Here is a 19,150-nt window from a genome sequence, read left to right as displayed (position 1 = left end):
ATGCACCACTATTCCAGCAGGCACAAACTCTTCATAAACACAAATGGTACAGGAATAACCTGCAACATCATCTGTTTTCTTACTGCTGTGAGTCACAACGATCTGGATATGAAAATTTCTTGCAAGATAATTATTTTGTTTACTTGCTACAGTTACATGACATGGCATGATCTTTTATGTGTGACAGACTCCTGCACATTCAAACAGTGAAATATGTCAACAATAATTTCGTAACTGATCCATTGGCTGTAATGGTTAAATCCCCTGACCACTGACATAATCAATCTTAATTCTGTACGGGGACAAATAAAATTCAGTCCTGCCAGATGAAGAAAGCTGTGCTTGTGAAAGCAATTTTTTTTTTTTTTTTTTTTTTTTGGTGATTTGTGTGTGCCTGTTTCTGATATCAATAACAATAATATTGAACTCGACAAAAGGCTGCAGAATAATCTCTAATGGTGCAATATGCTATGGTGGTGAGACTTGCTGCGTGTTGAAGCCAACAGTGGAATTCATGAAAAGAAGGATAAGATTACTGAGTATTATTAATTATTTTAATCACTAAGACCACACAAAACCTAAGATGCTTAATCATGTGTTCTCAAATATTTTTTGTAAAATTTCTTAAATATATGGCTTCCAAAGAGCTGCAATGCAACATTCCTTGAAAATGCAATGTTTACAAGAACTAACTGTTGGTGCAAACACAACTTCAAATATTCCTTCATTAAAACAGAATGAATCTCACATAAGCCATAATAAATTTCACGTACATGGCGTCTAAAGCTACAAAGATTCATTTACAAATGGCATCTATCACAGGTGACACAGTGACAAGGGTTTTATAATTACACTTGATGCAATTCAACTTGTATATGCACATCAGGAAACTTGATTATGGGGCTAAATTAAAGGAACTGTAAAAGATGGACAGGAGAAAGAAGTTAGGTACAAGGTTCTATCAGTTTCTATTTATCCATGAGAGAACATGGATCAAGAAGTTCAGAGCATGGAGAAACCATCAGTTCACTAGTGAGTAAGAAATACAATTGTACTTACAGTACACGGTTTACCTTCCTAGTTGCAATACATAAATCAGATCTTTTTTTTTAAGAAATCAGAAGAAACTGATGTTAGCTATGAACACAAATACCTACAATTCAATAAATGCCACAATGTGAAAAATCACAGAAAAAAGAACTTCTTATAAGGCAAAGTTCTAGATGGGATACAAATAATGGAAGGAGTAAAAGTAGCCACTCTTCATGAAGTTGAGGTGTTGCTGGTCTTTATACCCTTCTCCAGCAGTAACTTACACACACACACACACACACACACACACACATATTGTCCCAGTTGAATACATTGTCCTGTCACTGTAACTTGACTGGTTTGTGGGGTTAGGTGAATGGAATGAATCACTGAAGATTGTGGACAGGAGTGGTTGTATGGACAGTTCCCATCTACATACTTCGGAGAAGTTGTGTAGGGACAGAGGATCCAAATGGAACACATTTTTAACCAATCACTGGCCACCGTGTAGCCAACTCTTCTCTCAGCCACAGTTTGATGGTGCCCATCCACTTGGGCAGACACCTGGTCGTTGGACGTGCCAAGTGAAAAGGCTGTGCAAAACTTGCAGTATAACTGTTTTCATGACATTACTACCTTTGCAGGTTACCCTGTCTTTTACAGGAGAAAACATACAGCAGTGCCAACACAATGTAGTCTGCTGGTACAACACGTGTGTGTGTGTGTGTGTGACAAAAATTCATAAAACTTTTCTGTGTTCCTCTTGTTGCCAGAGAGAACAAAGGCTACTACAAACTGCATCTACACCCCTATACACAGATTAACTGTGTACAGAAGGTCCTTTCTTAGGACTTAATTACCAGAGCCGAATATGTGCTGAAAGGGAATGAATTGTTCATCAAAAGGGAGGCAACAAAAGCTATCCATAAGAGAACTGAATGCATGTAATGTGGAAGATGCAGTTGCATTATAAAAGTCATCTGTGTGTAAAAATTAATATGGAATTGCTGTACTGAAAGTTGAGAGTACTGTTTACATAATTTGGAGAGCAGTTAGAAAGATGAAGCATTATGTAGCTACACAATGCATTTACAGAAGAGTCTCTTACGCCAGCCACAATTATCAAATACTCCAAAAAACAGCAGTCTGTGAGCTGCACATGACATCTGGATCAATAGGCTGCAAGAGCCATGATAATATGAAAGTTGGCAAAATGTTGACAACATAAATGGATCCTAGAGAAACAGTTACTGCTGATTAAATTTTGGTTCACTACCATCACGGACAACCAGGTCAAGCAATAAATCGAGCCAACAGTAACTGATACTAAATAAAGAAATTTCACATGTACCCATCAGCAAGAATGACTATGTTGTCTCTTTGAAACAATGACTATGTTGTCTCTTTGAAACACGCAAAACAGCTTTTCGGATCATTACCTGTCCAGAAATACTGTTTATGACAATCTACGAGTCTATAAGGGTTTGGACATATTTTGTAGTGTTCTGTCTTAATGTAATCATGTTTGTCCCACATTCTACAAGTAATAATTATACACTTGAGTTCCTTCCTCACAACACTGACCAACTGGCACTAGTGCTTTTCACTTCTACCACACTTATTTCACAAGGGAAAACTTCAGGTTCAGCTTTGGAGTGTAGATTGTGAAGTACAGCAATTACAGGTAGAGCCACCATTTTATTCACAATGGTGTCTGTTGAGCGTTCCCATAGTGGAAACTCTATGCAACTCTCATTCTATTACAAAACAGAAAAAAGTTTACACTCAATCCATTTACATGCAACTTCGCCATTTCCGTGGTAGTTATATTGAGACTTGCAACATAATCTTCATGAACAAGAACTTAAGGTTTCGTAATAGGTATTGACAATAGAGGATTGGATTCCAGATGTTGTTAGCGCTTCCAGTTGCTTGGCAGTGTTTAGAGCAGAGTTACTTCACATTACATATAGCTAAGTCTTAATTACTTACATTTGCCCATCATGAACTGTTAAAATTGTTTTATACGTTTGTACAGTTATCACATTCTACAGACCTAAAAGGTATACAAATTGCTTGCTCAGGTACCAATTTGAGCAATAAAATAAATCTGGCATTCATAACAACAAAATTTTGAATAAGTTACACAAGCAACAAATGCATGTTCAAAGATTCACAAACAACAGTTCAGTCATACGAATTATTTCTTATGTACATTACACAGTCTACACAGTGTCCAAAGAACCTTCTTGTTTCTGGAATCAATCAAATAAATCAATATAAATAGGCAGTGCATATTGTTTCATATACAACACGAACAAGGACACTGTCACACAAAACATTAAAATAAATATATCTCCATTTAACAAAATGCTTACAACATATTCAACAACATCTTATGGTTTTTAACAACTGTTCGTAAGGATTTCACTAGTCAAAGAGTAATGGTCTTCAAAGTTCATTCTTCTGCCTCCCTGAAAATACCTACTTTGAAAATCATGCCTCTCTCTCTCTCTCTCTCTCTCTCTCTCTCTCTCTCTCTCTCTCTCACGAACTGAGTTCAGAACGAAGTCCTGGGGCACTACCAAGTAGCAGCACATTTGGATCATCAAGAAAATCACCAACAGCACGCAGAAACTGAGCTGCCACTGTATCCTCAATGGCACGGTTATCGTACGACAGTGTTGCCACCATGCGGGTCTCCGGTCGTCCTTCAGAGTCTGTAAAAAAGCCATCTCTTGTAACCCAAGATTTAAGACTACAAAGCCAATCTGTGAAAACACTACTCTACAACATGGCAAGCAAATTAAATGGATAAGAAGCACTGAATAGGCAGTAGCTAATGGAGATAAAGACCACTTCTAGCATTATTTATTAATATATTTCTGTATTGTATAATGAAAGGAGGGGGGGAGGAAATTGTTAAATGATGAAAGTTAATATCCTCCTTCCCCTCTTTTAAAGTCAGTTTTAGTTACAAGTACTAGATTAAAATTGTAAATCCAACTTTATTTTTCTTCAGTTGTTAAATGTATCTTCAAATAAAAAAGTTTCTTTATTAGTTACTGTAACTATTTCTACATGACTTTAAAAAAAAAGAAAACTTATTACTTTCTTACATGTAAACATTCTGCATGTATGATGGCCTAAGCAGTCAAAACCTGGTTTGTAATCAAATAAGTGAAAATTCGCAGAGCACTGATAAGGGTTTCCTAGAGGGAAAATTCACTTAATGCTATTTATCACTTAATACACCAACCTGATATTTACCAAACTGATATTTATCAAGGACCAGTTTTTCTGTATGCAGAAGGAACAAATGCCTATAGCTCCAGACTTCCATTCAAGACAAAGGCAAAACTTACTGTACTAGCTCCCTCAGTAATTTATCCATACAGTAACTCAATTTAATATGAATTGTCATGAGATTAAGGCTTGCCATGGAATAGTATTTTTGCTGTTGCTTGAGTATGTTTGATATGCTCAAGTTTGAACTCTCATTTAGTATGGTGGTGTTGTTAGTGTCAACATTAGCATTACAGATTCTGAATAGTCCTTTTGTCACTTGAAAGCCACTTATGTTAATTATAAACAGGAGTGAAACCAATGCCAAATCATATAGGAAGGCATGTTTCCCAATTCTAAGATTAATTTCATTCCTATGACACTTTGCTTCCAGTAATGGAGGTATAATCCACCTGTGAAACAGGGATGCAATTAATGTAATACCATTTTAATTTGCCAAGAACAATTTATGTCCCATATGTCCAAACTTCGTGGGCAGGATAATATCTGTCATAGAACTCTGCCTCACTTTCGTTTGTGAGATAGGCAGTGTTACAAATATTAACAGCAACGCTAGTGTCTTTTGAGCCACAGCGGCATCAGGTAAGCATTCGTCAATTTAACAGTTATAAAATAATGAACCACGAGCCTTGTCGAGGTGATGTGGCTTGAGTGCCTCAACGATACAGATTGCCACACTGCAGATGCAACCAAAACTAAGGGATATCTGTGGAGAGGCCAGACAAACATGTGGTTTCTGAGGAGGGACAGCAGTCTTTTCAGTAGCTGGAGGGGCAAATTCTGGCTGCCTGACTGACTTGGTTTTGTACGGTCTTGTACTGCTGGTACTGTGAATGTCTAAAAGCAAAGGGAAATTACAGGCATTACTTTTTCCAAGGGCTCATATCTCTTCTGTATAGTTAAATGATGATGGTGTCCCCTTGGGTAAAATATTCCACTGGGAAAAACAAATCTGCAGTTTGTGGGTCAGAGCATGGAACACAGAGTATCAGAGAGGGAAATGGATAGGTTGAAGTTAGATACAGTGGGAATTAGTGAAAAGCACTGGCACGTACAACAGGGCTTCTGGTCAGGTGCATATAGGATTATCAAGACAAAACCAAATTGGGGTCTAATAATGAATAAGAAAATAGGAATACATGTAAGCATATGATGAAGAGAGTGAAAGAATTTATGTGATGAGATGAGTAAAAGTATTCAGATAGTTACAAGAGTTGAAAATTTAGTTGTGACGGAAACCTGGAATTTGATAATAGGAAAAGGTGAAGAAGAAACAGAGAGAAACATAGTAGGAGAACTTGGACGCGAGGTGAGGGAAAAGGGGAGGGGGGGGGGGGGGGATAATATGTGTCACTGCACTGCACCCATCAATCAGCTATAGGTCAGTGGTTGCATTTCCCATATTTTACATGTTAGTTTGTTAATTATTCAAATTAGAATTTTTCACTTTCTCAAAGCTTTTTGACAAACTTTGTGAATCTTCACGCACACTAAAACTGCTTTCCCACAAAAGAGTACTGGTAACTTTCCCATTTGCTAAGCATACAGCTAGTAGTTAAACAAACTTATTCATCTGCCTATTATATCTCTGTCTCTCTTAATTTTTCTGTCTTTTACATTAATATCTACAACAGAATAGCTTCTGTAATACACGAATCTGCAAACGAGCATCACCTACAGTTTAGTTAGTTCATTTCTGCTAGTCAAGCAGTAGTCACCGTCAGTAACTCTGCAGCTGGTATTCTGTTTGCACGCACAGTCAGTCAGTGCGCAGCAGTCACAATATATAACCTTAAGTGAGAATTTACTATGTAAAGTTCACAGTGAATCACTTGTGCATATTTGGAATATTATTCAAGTTTGTGTAACTTACTGGCCAATGCAAAGATACAGATGTCCTACAGTTTACAAAACTGATCATCTAACCAAACTGTGTGTTAATAAATGTGAAAAGAAATGAAAACTTAATTCTAGGTGTTGTGTGCATTGTTTAGTAGTTCACCACCATCAATAACCATGGGAAGGAGATTAAAGTAGAAATTCTATGAGACAAAGGCATGTGAACCAGGTTGGTAATTGCAACTTTTTTTTGTAACAGCTTTCAAATGCTACTGGAGAAACAACATTTACTAACCTGTGGAGCATGGATCCTAACACCAAAATTGTTGTTTATATTCACTACCACGGGCATGGGTCCTAATACCAAAACTGTATTTTGACTGGATGCTGGACAGTATGAAATTAGACTGTATCCATATAAATTTACCCATTCAATTTCAGTGACTTCCAAGTGATGACAATACAAGTAAAAAAACATCTCCTAGTAATCTACATGCCCTTTTATTTTCTTGTACTGATTTCAGAAGTTAATCAGTTTCATTTTTTCGTTGGGAAATACTAAATTAGTGTTCTTTCTATCTACATATTTGACCAAGCTGCAATGTTTCGGAGCTCCATCTGTTTTTGCCACACTGTGTAATGTTAGTTATTAGTTGTTATCAAAAGCAGTAAGATGCATATTGTGCTGCCTTGTGAAGGTGACGCATTAATCACACACACTTCCAAGTGACCTTCTCAAGTGACTATCCGAGACCTGCTGTAACACAATGTGCACAAAGATTCACCAGAGGTCAGCTGTACCACTCAAAGAATGATATGATCTTCACAGTAATGTGAGTAGCATTCTCACTGACCTACCTGATGTCACTCTGAATTATGTAACAAAGTCCCTGGCCCAAACTGTTGCCTACAACTCCAACTATAATTATATAATCATCTTTCCCGAGCTCTTTTCCCAAAGCATCTAAATCACATTTAACATGGAGACCATTTTGCCAGTTACTTGGTAATTGACATTTCCTTCTCCTTTCTTCTGTGTCCTTAGCATACACTTTATGCCCTGTATTTGTCAGGTCGCTTCTTAACTCATCAGGCAGCCAGATTGTATTTGTTTGTAGCCTTGGAAGCACCAGGCTTCCAGAATATCTTAGTGTTTTTCATTGATTGGCACACATCTTATCCCGCCTTAACCCAACTGCACTATTTCCATGCAACTACCAAATTGGCTCTAGACTTCCCTGTTTTCTGCTCTTTTCCCAATGATGTGCAGCAGAAGTGGCAATCATAGCATCCCCAGGAATGACCGGCTGAAGTATCCATGTAAGTCACAGTGTGACATCCCATACGAAAACAACGTCTGATGCTGATATTTATTGCACTGATTTCAGTTATTGATGATTCTTATTCATTTTTACAGTAATTCTTATTCATTTTTACAGTATAAATTTGTAGATGCAAAGTTAGTTAAGGATAATACATTTCAACGGCTACTCATAGCTCCCATACAGCCAATACTGATTTTATTTCAGGCACATCTGGACAATGCAGCAGAATTATTGTTATTATTTTTGTATCCAGCACAGTACAATAAAATTATTTACAAAATCAAACATATCTACAATATATACACAGGATTTTATGCAAGTTAAACTTGTTTCGAGGCCCAGAAATTGGCAGCCTTGATTGCTGGAACATTTGCTGCGACCAGGTCATCAAGTGTACAGGATTAAGGCAACTTCCGGCAGACCAAGCGGTGTGCATCATCTTGAGATTCTCCACATTTGTATGCAGCAGAAGACTGGGACACTTAACGAAAAACACCTATGACAACATTTCCAGGCATCTGGGGTAACAGACAAACTTGTGCAAGGGTCTTTTTATTGTCATGGATCTCACCTTGTGTGTATCAGTTGTTGTGTCAGCTTGCTGCCTTACAAGAACCTTCAAGTCTTTCTCTTGATCAGATGTGTGAGTTACTGTCTGCCTATAACTGTAAATGTACTCACATTATAGATGCTTGAGTGGAGTTTTTATCAGTGCCAAAAGCAGCCAAAACAGTCATACAGGGCATGGGCAGCAGAACTACATGGACTTAATCATCAACATAATTTTGGAAGTTATAGGAGTCGAGGGGCATGAAAGGGAAGCAGTGGTTGGGAAGGGGAGTGAGACAGGGTTGTAGCCTGTCCCGATGTTATTCAATCTGTATATTGAGGTAAGCAGTAAAGGAAACAAAAGAAACATTCAGAATAGGGAATTAAAATCCATGGAGAAGAAATTAAAACTTTGAGGTTCACCGATGACATTGTAATTCTGTCAGAGACAGCAAAGGACTTGGGAAGAGGCCAGCTGAACGGAATGGACAGTGTCTTGAAAGGGGGGATATAAGATGAACATCAACAAAAGCAAAACGAGGATAATGGAATGTAGTCGAATTAAGTCGGGGTGATGCTGGGGGAATTATATTAGGAAATGAGACACACAAAGTATTAGATTGAGTTTTGCTATTTGGGAGCAAAATAACTGATGATGGTCAAAGTAGAGAGGATATAGAATGTAGACTGGCAATGGCAAGGAAGAGGTTTCTGAAGAAGAGAAACTTGTTAACATCAAGTATAGATTCAAGTGTCAGGAAGTCATTTCTGAAGTATTTGTATGGAGTGTAGCCATGTATGGAAGTGAAACGTGGAGGATAAATAGTTTAGACAAAAATAGAATAGAAGCTTTCGAAAGTGGTGCTACAGAATAATGCTGAAGGTTAGATGGTTAGATCACATAACTAATGAGGAGGTATTGAACAGAATTGGGGAGAAGAGAATTTGTGGCACAACTTGACTAGAAGAAGGGATCACTTGGTAGGACATATTCTGAGGCATCAAGGGATCACCAATTTAGTATTGGAGGGCAGCGCAGGGGGGGAAAATCATAGAGGGAGACCAAGAGATGAATACACTAAACAGATTCAGAACAATGTAGGTTGCAGTAGGTACTGGGAGATGAAGAAGCTTGCACAGGATAGAGTAGCATGGAGAGCTGCACCAAACCAGTCTCTGGACTGAAGACCACAACAACAACAATTTTGTGACAAATGTTCATCAGGAATCTCATTCAGATCAAATAGTTGCAATGTGGCAGTCATGCATCTTGCTCCTGTCAGGGAAGGTTTGAGAGCGAGCTCTACAGTGTGAAAATCCTATGTTTTCAAGTTTCATGGGCTGCAGGTAGGCAGATATAAGCCTGGTCCAAAGTTACAAAATTCAGTTTCTCTCACCCCTCGTAGCCTTCATTCAGTTCACAAGGGAATGGAGAAGCTACTGCAGCATTCCACAGATGTCAGTATTGTACAGGTAATCATTTTTCGCAAATAACAGTCCGCATCACAACAGCAACAGCCTTGTGCTCCACTGGCTTCATGCCTGTACTGGTTCAATCAACACGAACAAACCACAGGGCCCCAAGTGCTGGGCAACATGTAGTAGGTGCCATAAAAAGGGACATACTACTTTTGTGTGTAACACTCTTCTGAACCTGAGTGAGGATGAAACGAACATGGATGTCAACAGTGTATCAGCAGTGACGGTATCTACAAGCAAGTTCTACATTGAATTATGTGTCTTTAAAAACCCATTGAGAATGCAGGTGGACATGGATGCAGCAAGCAACGGATTTTGGGTTCTCTCCCTCTGGATACAGTGTCACAGAGGATGTCGAGTTATAACAAACAATAGATTCCTATTCTTGGATAGTTTGCAACCTGTGACATACAAGACTGTGGTTAGTTCATTAACATTCGTAGTTGTTGACAATGCTTACACTGAAAATCTGTTTGATTTGGATACTTTTAACTCTTTAGATTCTTCATCGATGAAAAAGAGCAGTTTGGTTTCTGATCAAGTTCCATATCAACAATTATATGCGCTCTGTGCCACATTTTCCTCTTCATTTTCTCCAGTACTGGGTCGTGCATCACAATTTCAGCTCATATTACAATGAAACAGTCAGCCTGCCCTGAAACAGTCTGCCTGCCTGCGTTTCATCCAGTCCCACCCAGTACCAGTAACTTTACAGGATCGCGTAAAAGCAGAATATGTCGTCTTCACTCCCTCGATGTTTTTCGACCTTTTTGTTCTCGAGAATGGTCACCATCACTGGTGATAGTAGGCAAACCTACAAGTGAGTTACACCTCTATGGAGATTTTAAAAAATCAATTAATGCACTGTCAATCCTTAGTACCTGTCTTTTATTGCTCCCTGACGAGTTGTTAGCAAAATTATTTGGGAGGGGGGGGGGGGGGGGGCATTATTTTTCAAAGATTGACTTAAAAGATGCATATTTACAGCTACCACTAGACGAGGAAACTCAATGCCTTCTAGTTATCAAAACACAATTTAGGCTTTATAAATACCAGTGTTTGCCTTTTGGTGTGGCTAGTCCGCCAACTATTTTTCAGTGCTTTTTACAGTAACTTATTGCATCGGTTCCAAGCTGCATCAGCTATTCAGACAACATAGCAGTGTCTGGTGGCTCTGCAGAGAAATATGTGCAGAACCATTGTGCTCATTTTCTGTTTTAGAGCCTGCAGGGTTAAAGTGCATTTGGACAAGACACAGTTTTTTCAACCATCTATTATTTACTTGGGTCTTGAAGTGTCCCATGCTAGCGTTAAACCATTGCAATAGAATATTGAAACAATTGCCGTGTTGTCACACCCCACGTTTATCAAGCAATTATCGGCATTTTTAGGCAAACTTGCGTACTACCACAAATTCATACTGGACACTGCTACTGTGACACAACCACTCCATCTATTATTACATAATGATATTACTTTCCAATGGTCCCTGGCTTGTGACCGGGCACATTGATGAAATCTAAGCTACAGTCGGTCCCTTGTTTGATTACTTTTCAGTCAGGCCAGCATCTTGTGTTAGCCACAACACATCTCAGTTCAGCCTTGGCACTGTCCTTGTTCTCAAGTAGGCAGATGGACCAGAATGCCCTACTCCATATGCCTCTAAAACCTTAAATTCAGTGGAGAAAGAAGCTTTAGCAATAGTGTATGCTCTAAAAATTTCACGTTTTTCTATATGGGCTAAGTTTCAACTGATCACAAAACACTGGTGTCTCTTTGTAACCCTTCCATGTCCTTACCAGACAAAGCTGCACACTGCTCACAGCATTGGGCTCTTTTCCCGTCAGGATATAATCATGAGATACATTTTTGACCTACAGTGCAACATGAAAACCTTATCGCTTTTTGCCGACTGGTGTGGATCCAGAGTTTGATAAAGAGGAATTGCTTTTATTTATTTAGATGCAGAAACTGAAAATATTGCTAACGGTTTTCCTATTACTGGCACTAAAATTTCGGTTCCTGTTTTGAGTTAATTTGTTTCTATAATGCAAAACGGCTGGCTGGACAAACCTCTGGGCCATGCTTCTAATTTTTTAAGAAATTATTCTGCATTATAAAATCATCTTTCTGTCTGGGATGGAGTTGTGCTGTTATCTACAAAGGACACCGCTCCCCAGGCTGTATTCCCATCCTCCCTTCGGCAGTGAGGTTATGCTTTTATCACATGTGGACCACAGGGGGTGTCACATACAAAAGCATTAGCACGCAAGACATGTCTTTTGGCCAGGCACTTGAAATAAAACAACCCCTTGCTTTACATTCCTTTTTCAACACCCTAATGAAATAGTCTCCAAAGAGGCAATAGATAGAAAGTTTCATAATTCCAATTGTATCTAAAGAGTGATTTTGTGTAAACATTAAATTTCATAAACTTAATTATTTCCTTTGTTTACTTGTATGTCATGTTCATCCAATATATGCTAGCATTATTTTGCATTCACTAATTAATCCATAATTAAGAAAAATTAGGTTGGCATTGTTGTTTTTCAGTATTTTGTATAATGTGATGTAAATACTACATAAAAATCTTTTATGTGTATACACCAGTTTAGGCGCAAAATACAAAAGGTTTTGTGTATAGTTATTCATAATTACTTTGAACTTTTAATTGTTAATTTTATAAATTTGCGGTCTAGTTTTTTTAACTTCATTGTTAAGAACATACAAATTGGGGGAGCAGAAGGCTCAGAAAAGCTCAGTTGGAGACAGTTGACAGATGTCACCACTGTCACCCGTCAGTGTACTGCCACCAAGAAGAAATTGTGCAGCTTGTCATTAATAAACCACCATAAAACAACTTGGTACCTGGATTATTTCATGAAATTCATGTAACTAGATCCAGTTTGCAGATTAAATGGACCAGGACGACGACTTCAGCAGCAGCGACAGGATGCAGATTACTCAGAGTTACACCAAACTGAGATATGTATAAGAAACAAACTAAACTTTATATGTCACTGCAGAACTAATTACTAAAGTTTAATATTTGGATAACTGTTCTAGTAGTAAGCATATGTATTTGTCTCTAAGTTATCTCTGAGAGGTGGAGGCCAGAGTGATGAGTGATGATCACATGTCCTTGATGTCATTGGAACACAAGTATAACAACAAACTTTTCAAATTCTCTGTTTAATAAAATAATCTTTCAATGATTATTTTTGCGACAATTCCAGTCTCCCCAGTGCCAAAAATTTCGTTATAGACCGATGGGGAAAATAGTGCGTGTTGCTGCAGCCTGCCCACAGTGTATCACACACCAGGTGGCCCCCTTCCATATTTGTTGCTGTGGTTAGCTCTGCAGCCACCTTGGGAACTAGTTTGTGTAGATTTTGTGGCACCTTTTTTGAATTTCTACTATCTTGCTGTAACCAATGCATATTCTAAGTTTCCGTATGTGGCGTGTTGCATGTCTGCTGCTATGGGGACAATGATTACAGCTCTGTCAAAAATTTTTACAGTGAAAGGTCTTCCATATACGGTAGTTACAGACAACAGCCCCTCCCCCACCTCCACCCCCACCCCCCCACCCCGTTCATATCTCAGGAATTTGAAGATTTTTGTAAAAATAAGTGCTGTCTGCCATATCATGGCTCCTCCTTTCCATCTTCAATCAAATTGGGAAGCAGAACGACTAGTACAAACATTTAAGACTCACACGAAAAAGTATGTTTCGAATGGGTCCCCCGAAGTGCCTCTTGACTTGTTCCTTGGTTCTTATAGGTTTGCCCCTGTTGGAAATAAAGAGTCTGGTAGAGTTGTTTCATGGCCATCAGCCTCAGACTCTGTTACACATGCTTCAATTGATGCCAGGACATCCCACACCACCAGTGTCACAATGCTTCCGCCTGGCACAGCTGTTTGGGCTCGCCGTTTTGGCTGCTGACCAAAATGGGTGCCGGTGGTCATAAAGAGTCATCATGGCTGATGTATCTGTGTCGTCCACTCTGATGAGAGGAGAGCATTGCAACACTTCGACCAGCTCAGTGCCCTCACCTTCTCCGCTGCTGCTGCCAATGCCTTCACAGCTATCTCCTCTGCTGTGGGTGCCCCCTACAGCTGTCAGGGGCTAGGCAGAACCCCAACTCCCACACTGTCACAGCCAATGCCCACGCCACTGCTGGCGTCACCTGTTCAGCTGCCTTCACCGTGGCCTCCTTCACTGGTGTTGGACTAGACATGAAGCTACATCAGTGTTGCCAGTCCCCCCCCATATGGTCTCCCACTAGGGTGGCCTGCAGGAGGGTGGGGCACCACACCTGTCTGCGATCGTTCTACTTCCAACCCTATCCACTGGTGGTATGACTCAATAACCAGCGTATATGACAAAAGAAATGGACATGAGGACAGTACTCACTTCTCCACAAATTTGTATGTGAGCTTCTTCATAGATTGTGTGTGAAGTTTGTGCTTGAGTGCCCGATTCAGCCGCTAGGGGCCACCTGGTCCGCTAGTATGACAGCAGCTGCATCCCATGTTCAAACTAATGACTATATAGGCTGGAGTGCAAGGCTTTGCCAGCCAATTGTGGGTTGTCTGTTATATGTACCTTGTCTCTCACGTGTGTACATTTTTTCATGTAATACAGTTACAGTATTCTAGGCAAGTTGAACCTACTGAAGTAAGTCTAGAAATTTTTAAGCCAAAGATGATGAATGTTTCAAGTATCTCTATGAGAAGGTTCCTCAGCCAGCAGAGGTGAAACTGAATGAAGGTGTGTTTGTCCTACTTAAGAGTCATATATGCTGCCTTAACTTAGAGACGGAGGCTTGTGTGTCATTCAAGAAGATTATTTATTACTAAATTGTTAAGCAACAGAAAAAAAACACATTACATTCCTATAGTAGCCAACATGCTGGAAAAATATTCACAGCTTAATTTTTGAACAATGTCATTGATTTTTTTCTCCTCTAAATATTTCGGTTATGTCAGTGAGGAACAAGATGAGCACTTTCATGAAGATATCGAAGTCATGGAAGTATTGGGAACTGGAATATTAGTAAAATGGAAGACAGCTGTCAGTTACTCTGCTGACACATACAAGAAGTAATTAATTGGTGAAAAAGCTATATTTGATTTTTTCAGGAGAAGAGAAGAAGGAAATATGAGGCAGTGGTTACAAATACCTCCGCAACAAAGAGGTATTTTCATGTATACAGGGTGAGGCACCCACGACAGGCAACCCCAAATACATACAGAACGATAAATAAATGAAGGTGCAGTTTTCGACAAGTTTTCTGACATTCTCAAGTAATTTTTATTGTTTATTGTCACTGAATTACAACACTGACTTTGTTTTTTTTCTAATGGAACAATATGCATTTTCTGAAGCATTTGAAAGAAGCTTCTACGAGAACCTCAGTGGCATAACTTGTATGGGACTTGGTCAAACAGTATGAAAGTAACAGCACCACAGATAACTGTCCCACTGTCACGAAAGAGGTTCCACAAATGTCTGCCCTATTATATAAAATGTAGGCAAGTTTGTAACTCAGGTACAGTTCAAGTGTGTAACTCAGGTACAGTTCAAGTGTTCATTCTCATGGCTGTCATATCAAGTGCTCCAAACATTGACCTTGATGATTGCTACATGTAATAAACTGATTCTGGAGAAATAATACTGCACGCTGAATTTTATCTGGAGGTAAAACAAGCACAGGCCTGTGTTCTAAGGAATTTCGTGCCTTTGAGAGTCACAGGTGTTTCATAACAGACCTCTTGTTTTAATTTATAAGAACAAAGTGTTAAGTATGGTGAGCGTGCAGATCACTTTGTGTTTCCAAAACAAGCATTCAATGCTCTCCAAATGTTCTCTTAACAGGGTCTGTCATTATATGTGCAGGGTAGAAGGGACTTCAGTCATGTTGATACCACACAGACTGCCTTAGGTACAGTGAGATGTCTTCGAATAATTGCTGCTGCTGCAGCAGCAGCATATCTTAGGAACTCGAGATACTTGCGTGTATTTAGATTCTCATCGATAAAACAGGGACCAACGATGTGGGTCTTCAAAAACACGCACCAAACATTTACAGGCCAATAGAGTTGTTTTTATCAACTTTTTTTATTTAGAGTGAATTTTGAAATTATGATTAGTGCATATTGCAAAGATTGATTTGCTCATGGTTTGTTAATGATGCGTCTTTCTTACACAAAATTCTGCACAGATATGCCACATCACTTTGCACTTTTCAAAGACAGAATTCAGAGAACTATAACCAATTTTGGAAGTCACTGCCTTGAAGCTGTATGTGCGGCAAAACATGAAGAGTATGAAATGTAGTGTTCAGAGCACACTCATTTGGTTGATCCCTGTCGTACTTCCAAGATGCCTCTTGTGATAGTTGCATTGTGTGCTACTGCTGCTAAAATGTTAATTTCATTTCTTTCATCACCTGCTCATGGCGTATTTTATTTTCACATTTCCAGTCTTGAGAACCTTTTTTTTATAATGTTTGCAAAGACAGATCATGAGTGCTTGGCACGATTTGGATACTTTTCAGCGTACAACCACACTCCTGCCCTAATAGTTTGCCACACTTGCCATAAACAATATTCTCTTTTTTGACAGTCGTATATAATGTAAATGTCTCAGAAGCTTTAGGAGCAAGTCATCTGATCGCTACAACTACAGAATACAGACTTTTGGGCTTCAAGCACACAGGTAAACACAAGAACCACACCCATGTTATGTGTTTCCTGATACTTGGTAGAGTAAGGCAAACATTTGGGGGCCCTCCTCTCCTTATAGTGAAACTGTGGCTTGTGGGACTGTTATCTTGATACTATTTGATCAAGTCTCATACACGTTAAGTTCCATTTAAAAAAGAGGTGCAGTAATGCAGCAACTTACAAAAATGAACAAAATTACTTGCGAGTGTCAGGAAATTTGCCATATTGTCTGCTATAGCTTGGCAAAAAGTGCACTTTGATATATTTATTCACTCTGGCTATATTTTAGGTGGCCTGTCTTATCTCCCTCAACACGTATACTTCACTAAAACATAATGAAAAATTACATGACACTTCATTCAAATTACATGTGTTTTGATAATTTTTCTAGTTTATATCGAAGTCATATTGCAACAAAACTATGTGTGACAGAAAGAAGCTGAGGCCAGATAAGGATTTAGTGCCCCAAAACGTTATAAATACTCTATTACCTACCAAAATATAATAAAATATATTTTTTTTGTTGGCCCTTGTCATCTGCCTGAATATGGAGACATCTTCTTCTTATGTTGTTAACCATCGTGTTGGTCAGCAGCAGCTCACCATGCTTTTCTGTCTTTTGCCATCTTCTAGAGAGCTGTATGGGTGGTGCAGCTGGTATCCTCCTTGATCTGGGTGATGCATTCCAGCCTTGGTATGCCTCATCTTCTTCCCCTCTTTTGTCTCTTCAATGCTACTTTTAATAACACATTTATGTCTCGGCAGATAGCCGACTCATGTGTCCCTTTTCTGTTGGATATGTTTCCAAAGACACAGCTTCATTTCCTCCAATCTTGGTAGAGTAAGGCAAACATTTGTGGGCCCTCCTCTCCTGATAGTGAAACTGTCTACCAAGACAATCATTAGCATTCTGCAGTAGAACCACATCTTCAATGGCTATTGTTTTGTGTTGTTCTGCTTCTTTGATTGTCCATGTTTCACTTCCGTACAGCAACACACTCCAAACAAATGTCTTTATGAGGTCTTTCCCAACATGTTTGCCTAGACAGGAGAAGTCCTATCCTAGATCCTCCTTAACAGTCCCTGCTTCCTGAATTCTCCACATCTTATCACAGCCATCTCTTCTGTATAGTGTCTATACAACTTGTACGAGATGGAAGAGTTCATCATGTAGCCGTTCTCCAGCAGCGTTGATGAGTTTTCTGGTACAACAACTTCTGTGGCTTTCCCTGGTTTTAACTGTCTGACCGCAATGTTGGAAGTCGTCAGACAAGATACAGTCTCCCTCGTCTTCCGCATCTGATTCCTTGGTGTTCTCCAGTTCCAGATCTTCATTATTTCCTGCATACAGCTTTCTGAGGTAATGTTTCCACCTTTCTGCTCATATAATACCACTCCATCTTAATTTTGGACTCTATGCATTTTACTCATCTATTTACTAATAACTGTTTAATTGATTTATAGGCACATTCCAGTTTCCTTACTTTCATCATTTCATTCACCTCTTTGCAATGCTCCTTCAAAAAATTCCAGGTTTATTTCATTCAACACACTTATATTGCCTTTTTCCTGCCTCAGTGTTGTCTTGTTTCAACTTACTTCTCATATTTAGTTTTGTTATTATGCTTTCTGTAACCCTTTCTCCTTTAGGCTTTGCCTTCTATCTCCCAGAGAGAGAGAAAGAGAATATAAGTTTATTACTGAAAAAAATTTATATATAGTGTTTGAAACTGAACTTTAGTTCACAAAGATAAAATTAGTCTTTCAAGAAACCATGCGCCTTCTGAAATACATTAAACAACTTGCAAGAAAGAACAAATGGAAACAAAAAAAATGCAAAGTAGTACAGATCTGTGCCAGAGAATATTATTGTGTGTCACTGTGCTTTGTCTTATCTCCCACAAGAAATGAACATGTTGACCATAATAGCAATTACGACAGAGTCAACTTGTGGCAATAGCCCTTTCCACCATGTCCATGAAAATCGCTGTATGCCAAAGCTACATGGTACTTTGTGCTATTTCAGAACAGTTTGAAGCACTTTGCTTCAATATAGTAAGCTGTTTGTTTTGCCAAATTTATGCTGTATTGCTTTCCTATTGTTTCTGGATATCTCTCCTCGTTATTGTTTTGGACCATTCACTTGGTTATGGCATCTTGGCTACTCTCAACTTCTCTGAAGTATGAGAGTTGTGCTTTGGTTTACTCATGCTTTTCCTCTTCAGTGGGTGAGCAGTCAACATGGCTCACTGCCATGCTTGGAGCCCGGCTTCAGCTCCTGGCTGGTTCAGAGATTTTATCTGCTCTGGGAATGGCTGTTGTATTATCCTCATAATCATTTCATCGTCATCGACACACAAGCCGTTGAAGCTGTGTTGAATAAATTGGGGTCTCCCAGCCAATAATGTCATACAATCATCTCATCTCGTTTTTTCTCATGCTTCCTGTTTAAGTACAGGATTCGATCATTGTTATCTTTCATGTTCTTTGAAAGTATGGGGCTGTGTGTGTACATTTTGATGCATTTCTGTACACCATATACTCAAAGAGATTTTGTGCATATCTGTAGACACACAAAAGATTGATTCATAACTATGAAGTCCAATGTGTTCACGGTCATTGAATCTATAGACTGCTTTATGCTTATTATGTAGTACTATATAGAGGAGAAATATTAAATGTAAATGTGAGAAAACGTTACTGATGTTTCCTCTAAAAGGCTGCCCCAACCACTTCCTTCCCCCACCATTCTCCAGTTAAAATACTGAGTGATCCATCTCTAATGATGTGTTACAAATAATTCCTTCTAGACCTTTTAAGGATTTTTATTACATTGTTTCATGTTTCTTTTAAGTGATCTAGGAATGTTTACAATCATTACTATAACA

General features: G+C 38.9%; 1 protein-coding gene across 2 annotated transcripts in view; it reads right to left on the bottom strand.

Annotated features, from left to right (window-relative positions):
• Positions 1–19,150, bottom strand: part of LOC124804699 (pyruvate dehydrogenase protein X component, mitochondrial-like) — a 134,386-nt gene that overhangs the window by 28,042 nt on the left and 87,194 nt on the right. The window contains exons 9-10 of one of the 2 annotated variants that reach the window (XM_047264955.1): positions 3,582–3,752; positions 3,521–3,545 (exon numbers count right to left, since the gene is read on the bottom strand). In XM_047264955.1, coding sequence (XP_047120911.1) covers positions 3,544–3,545; positions 3,582–3,752 — 173 coding nt within the window. In that variant the 3' untranslated portion in view covers positions 3,521–3,543. Of the gene's footprint in view, positions 1–3,038; positions 3,546–3,581; positions 3,753–19,150 lie in introns of those variants that run through there. The other variant, XM_047264954.1, reaches the window with a different exon arrangement.

Source organism: Schistocerca piceifrons, chromosome 7, assembly GCF_021461385.2.
Source record: "Schistocerca piceifrons isolate TAMUIC-IGC-003096 chromosome 7, iqSchPice1.1, whole genome shotgun sequence".
Lineage (NCBI taxonomy): Eukaryota > Metazoa > Arthropoda > Insecta > Orthoptera > Acrididae > Schistocerca > Schistocerca piceifrons.
This window is presented reverse-complemented; position numbering and strand designations above follow the sequence as displayed.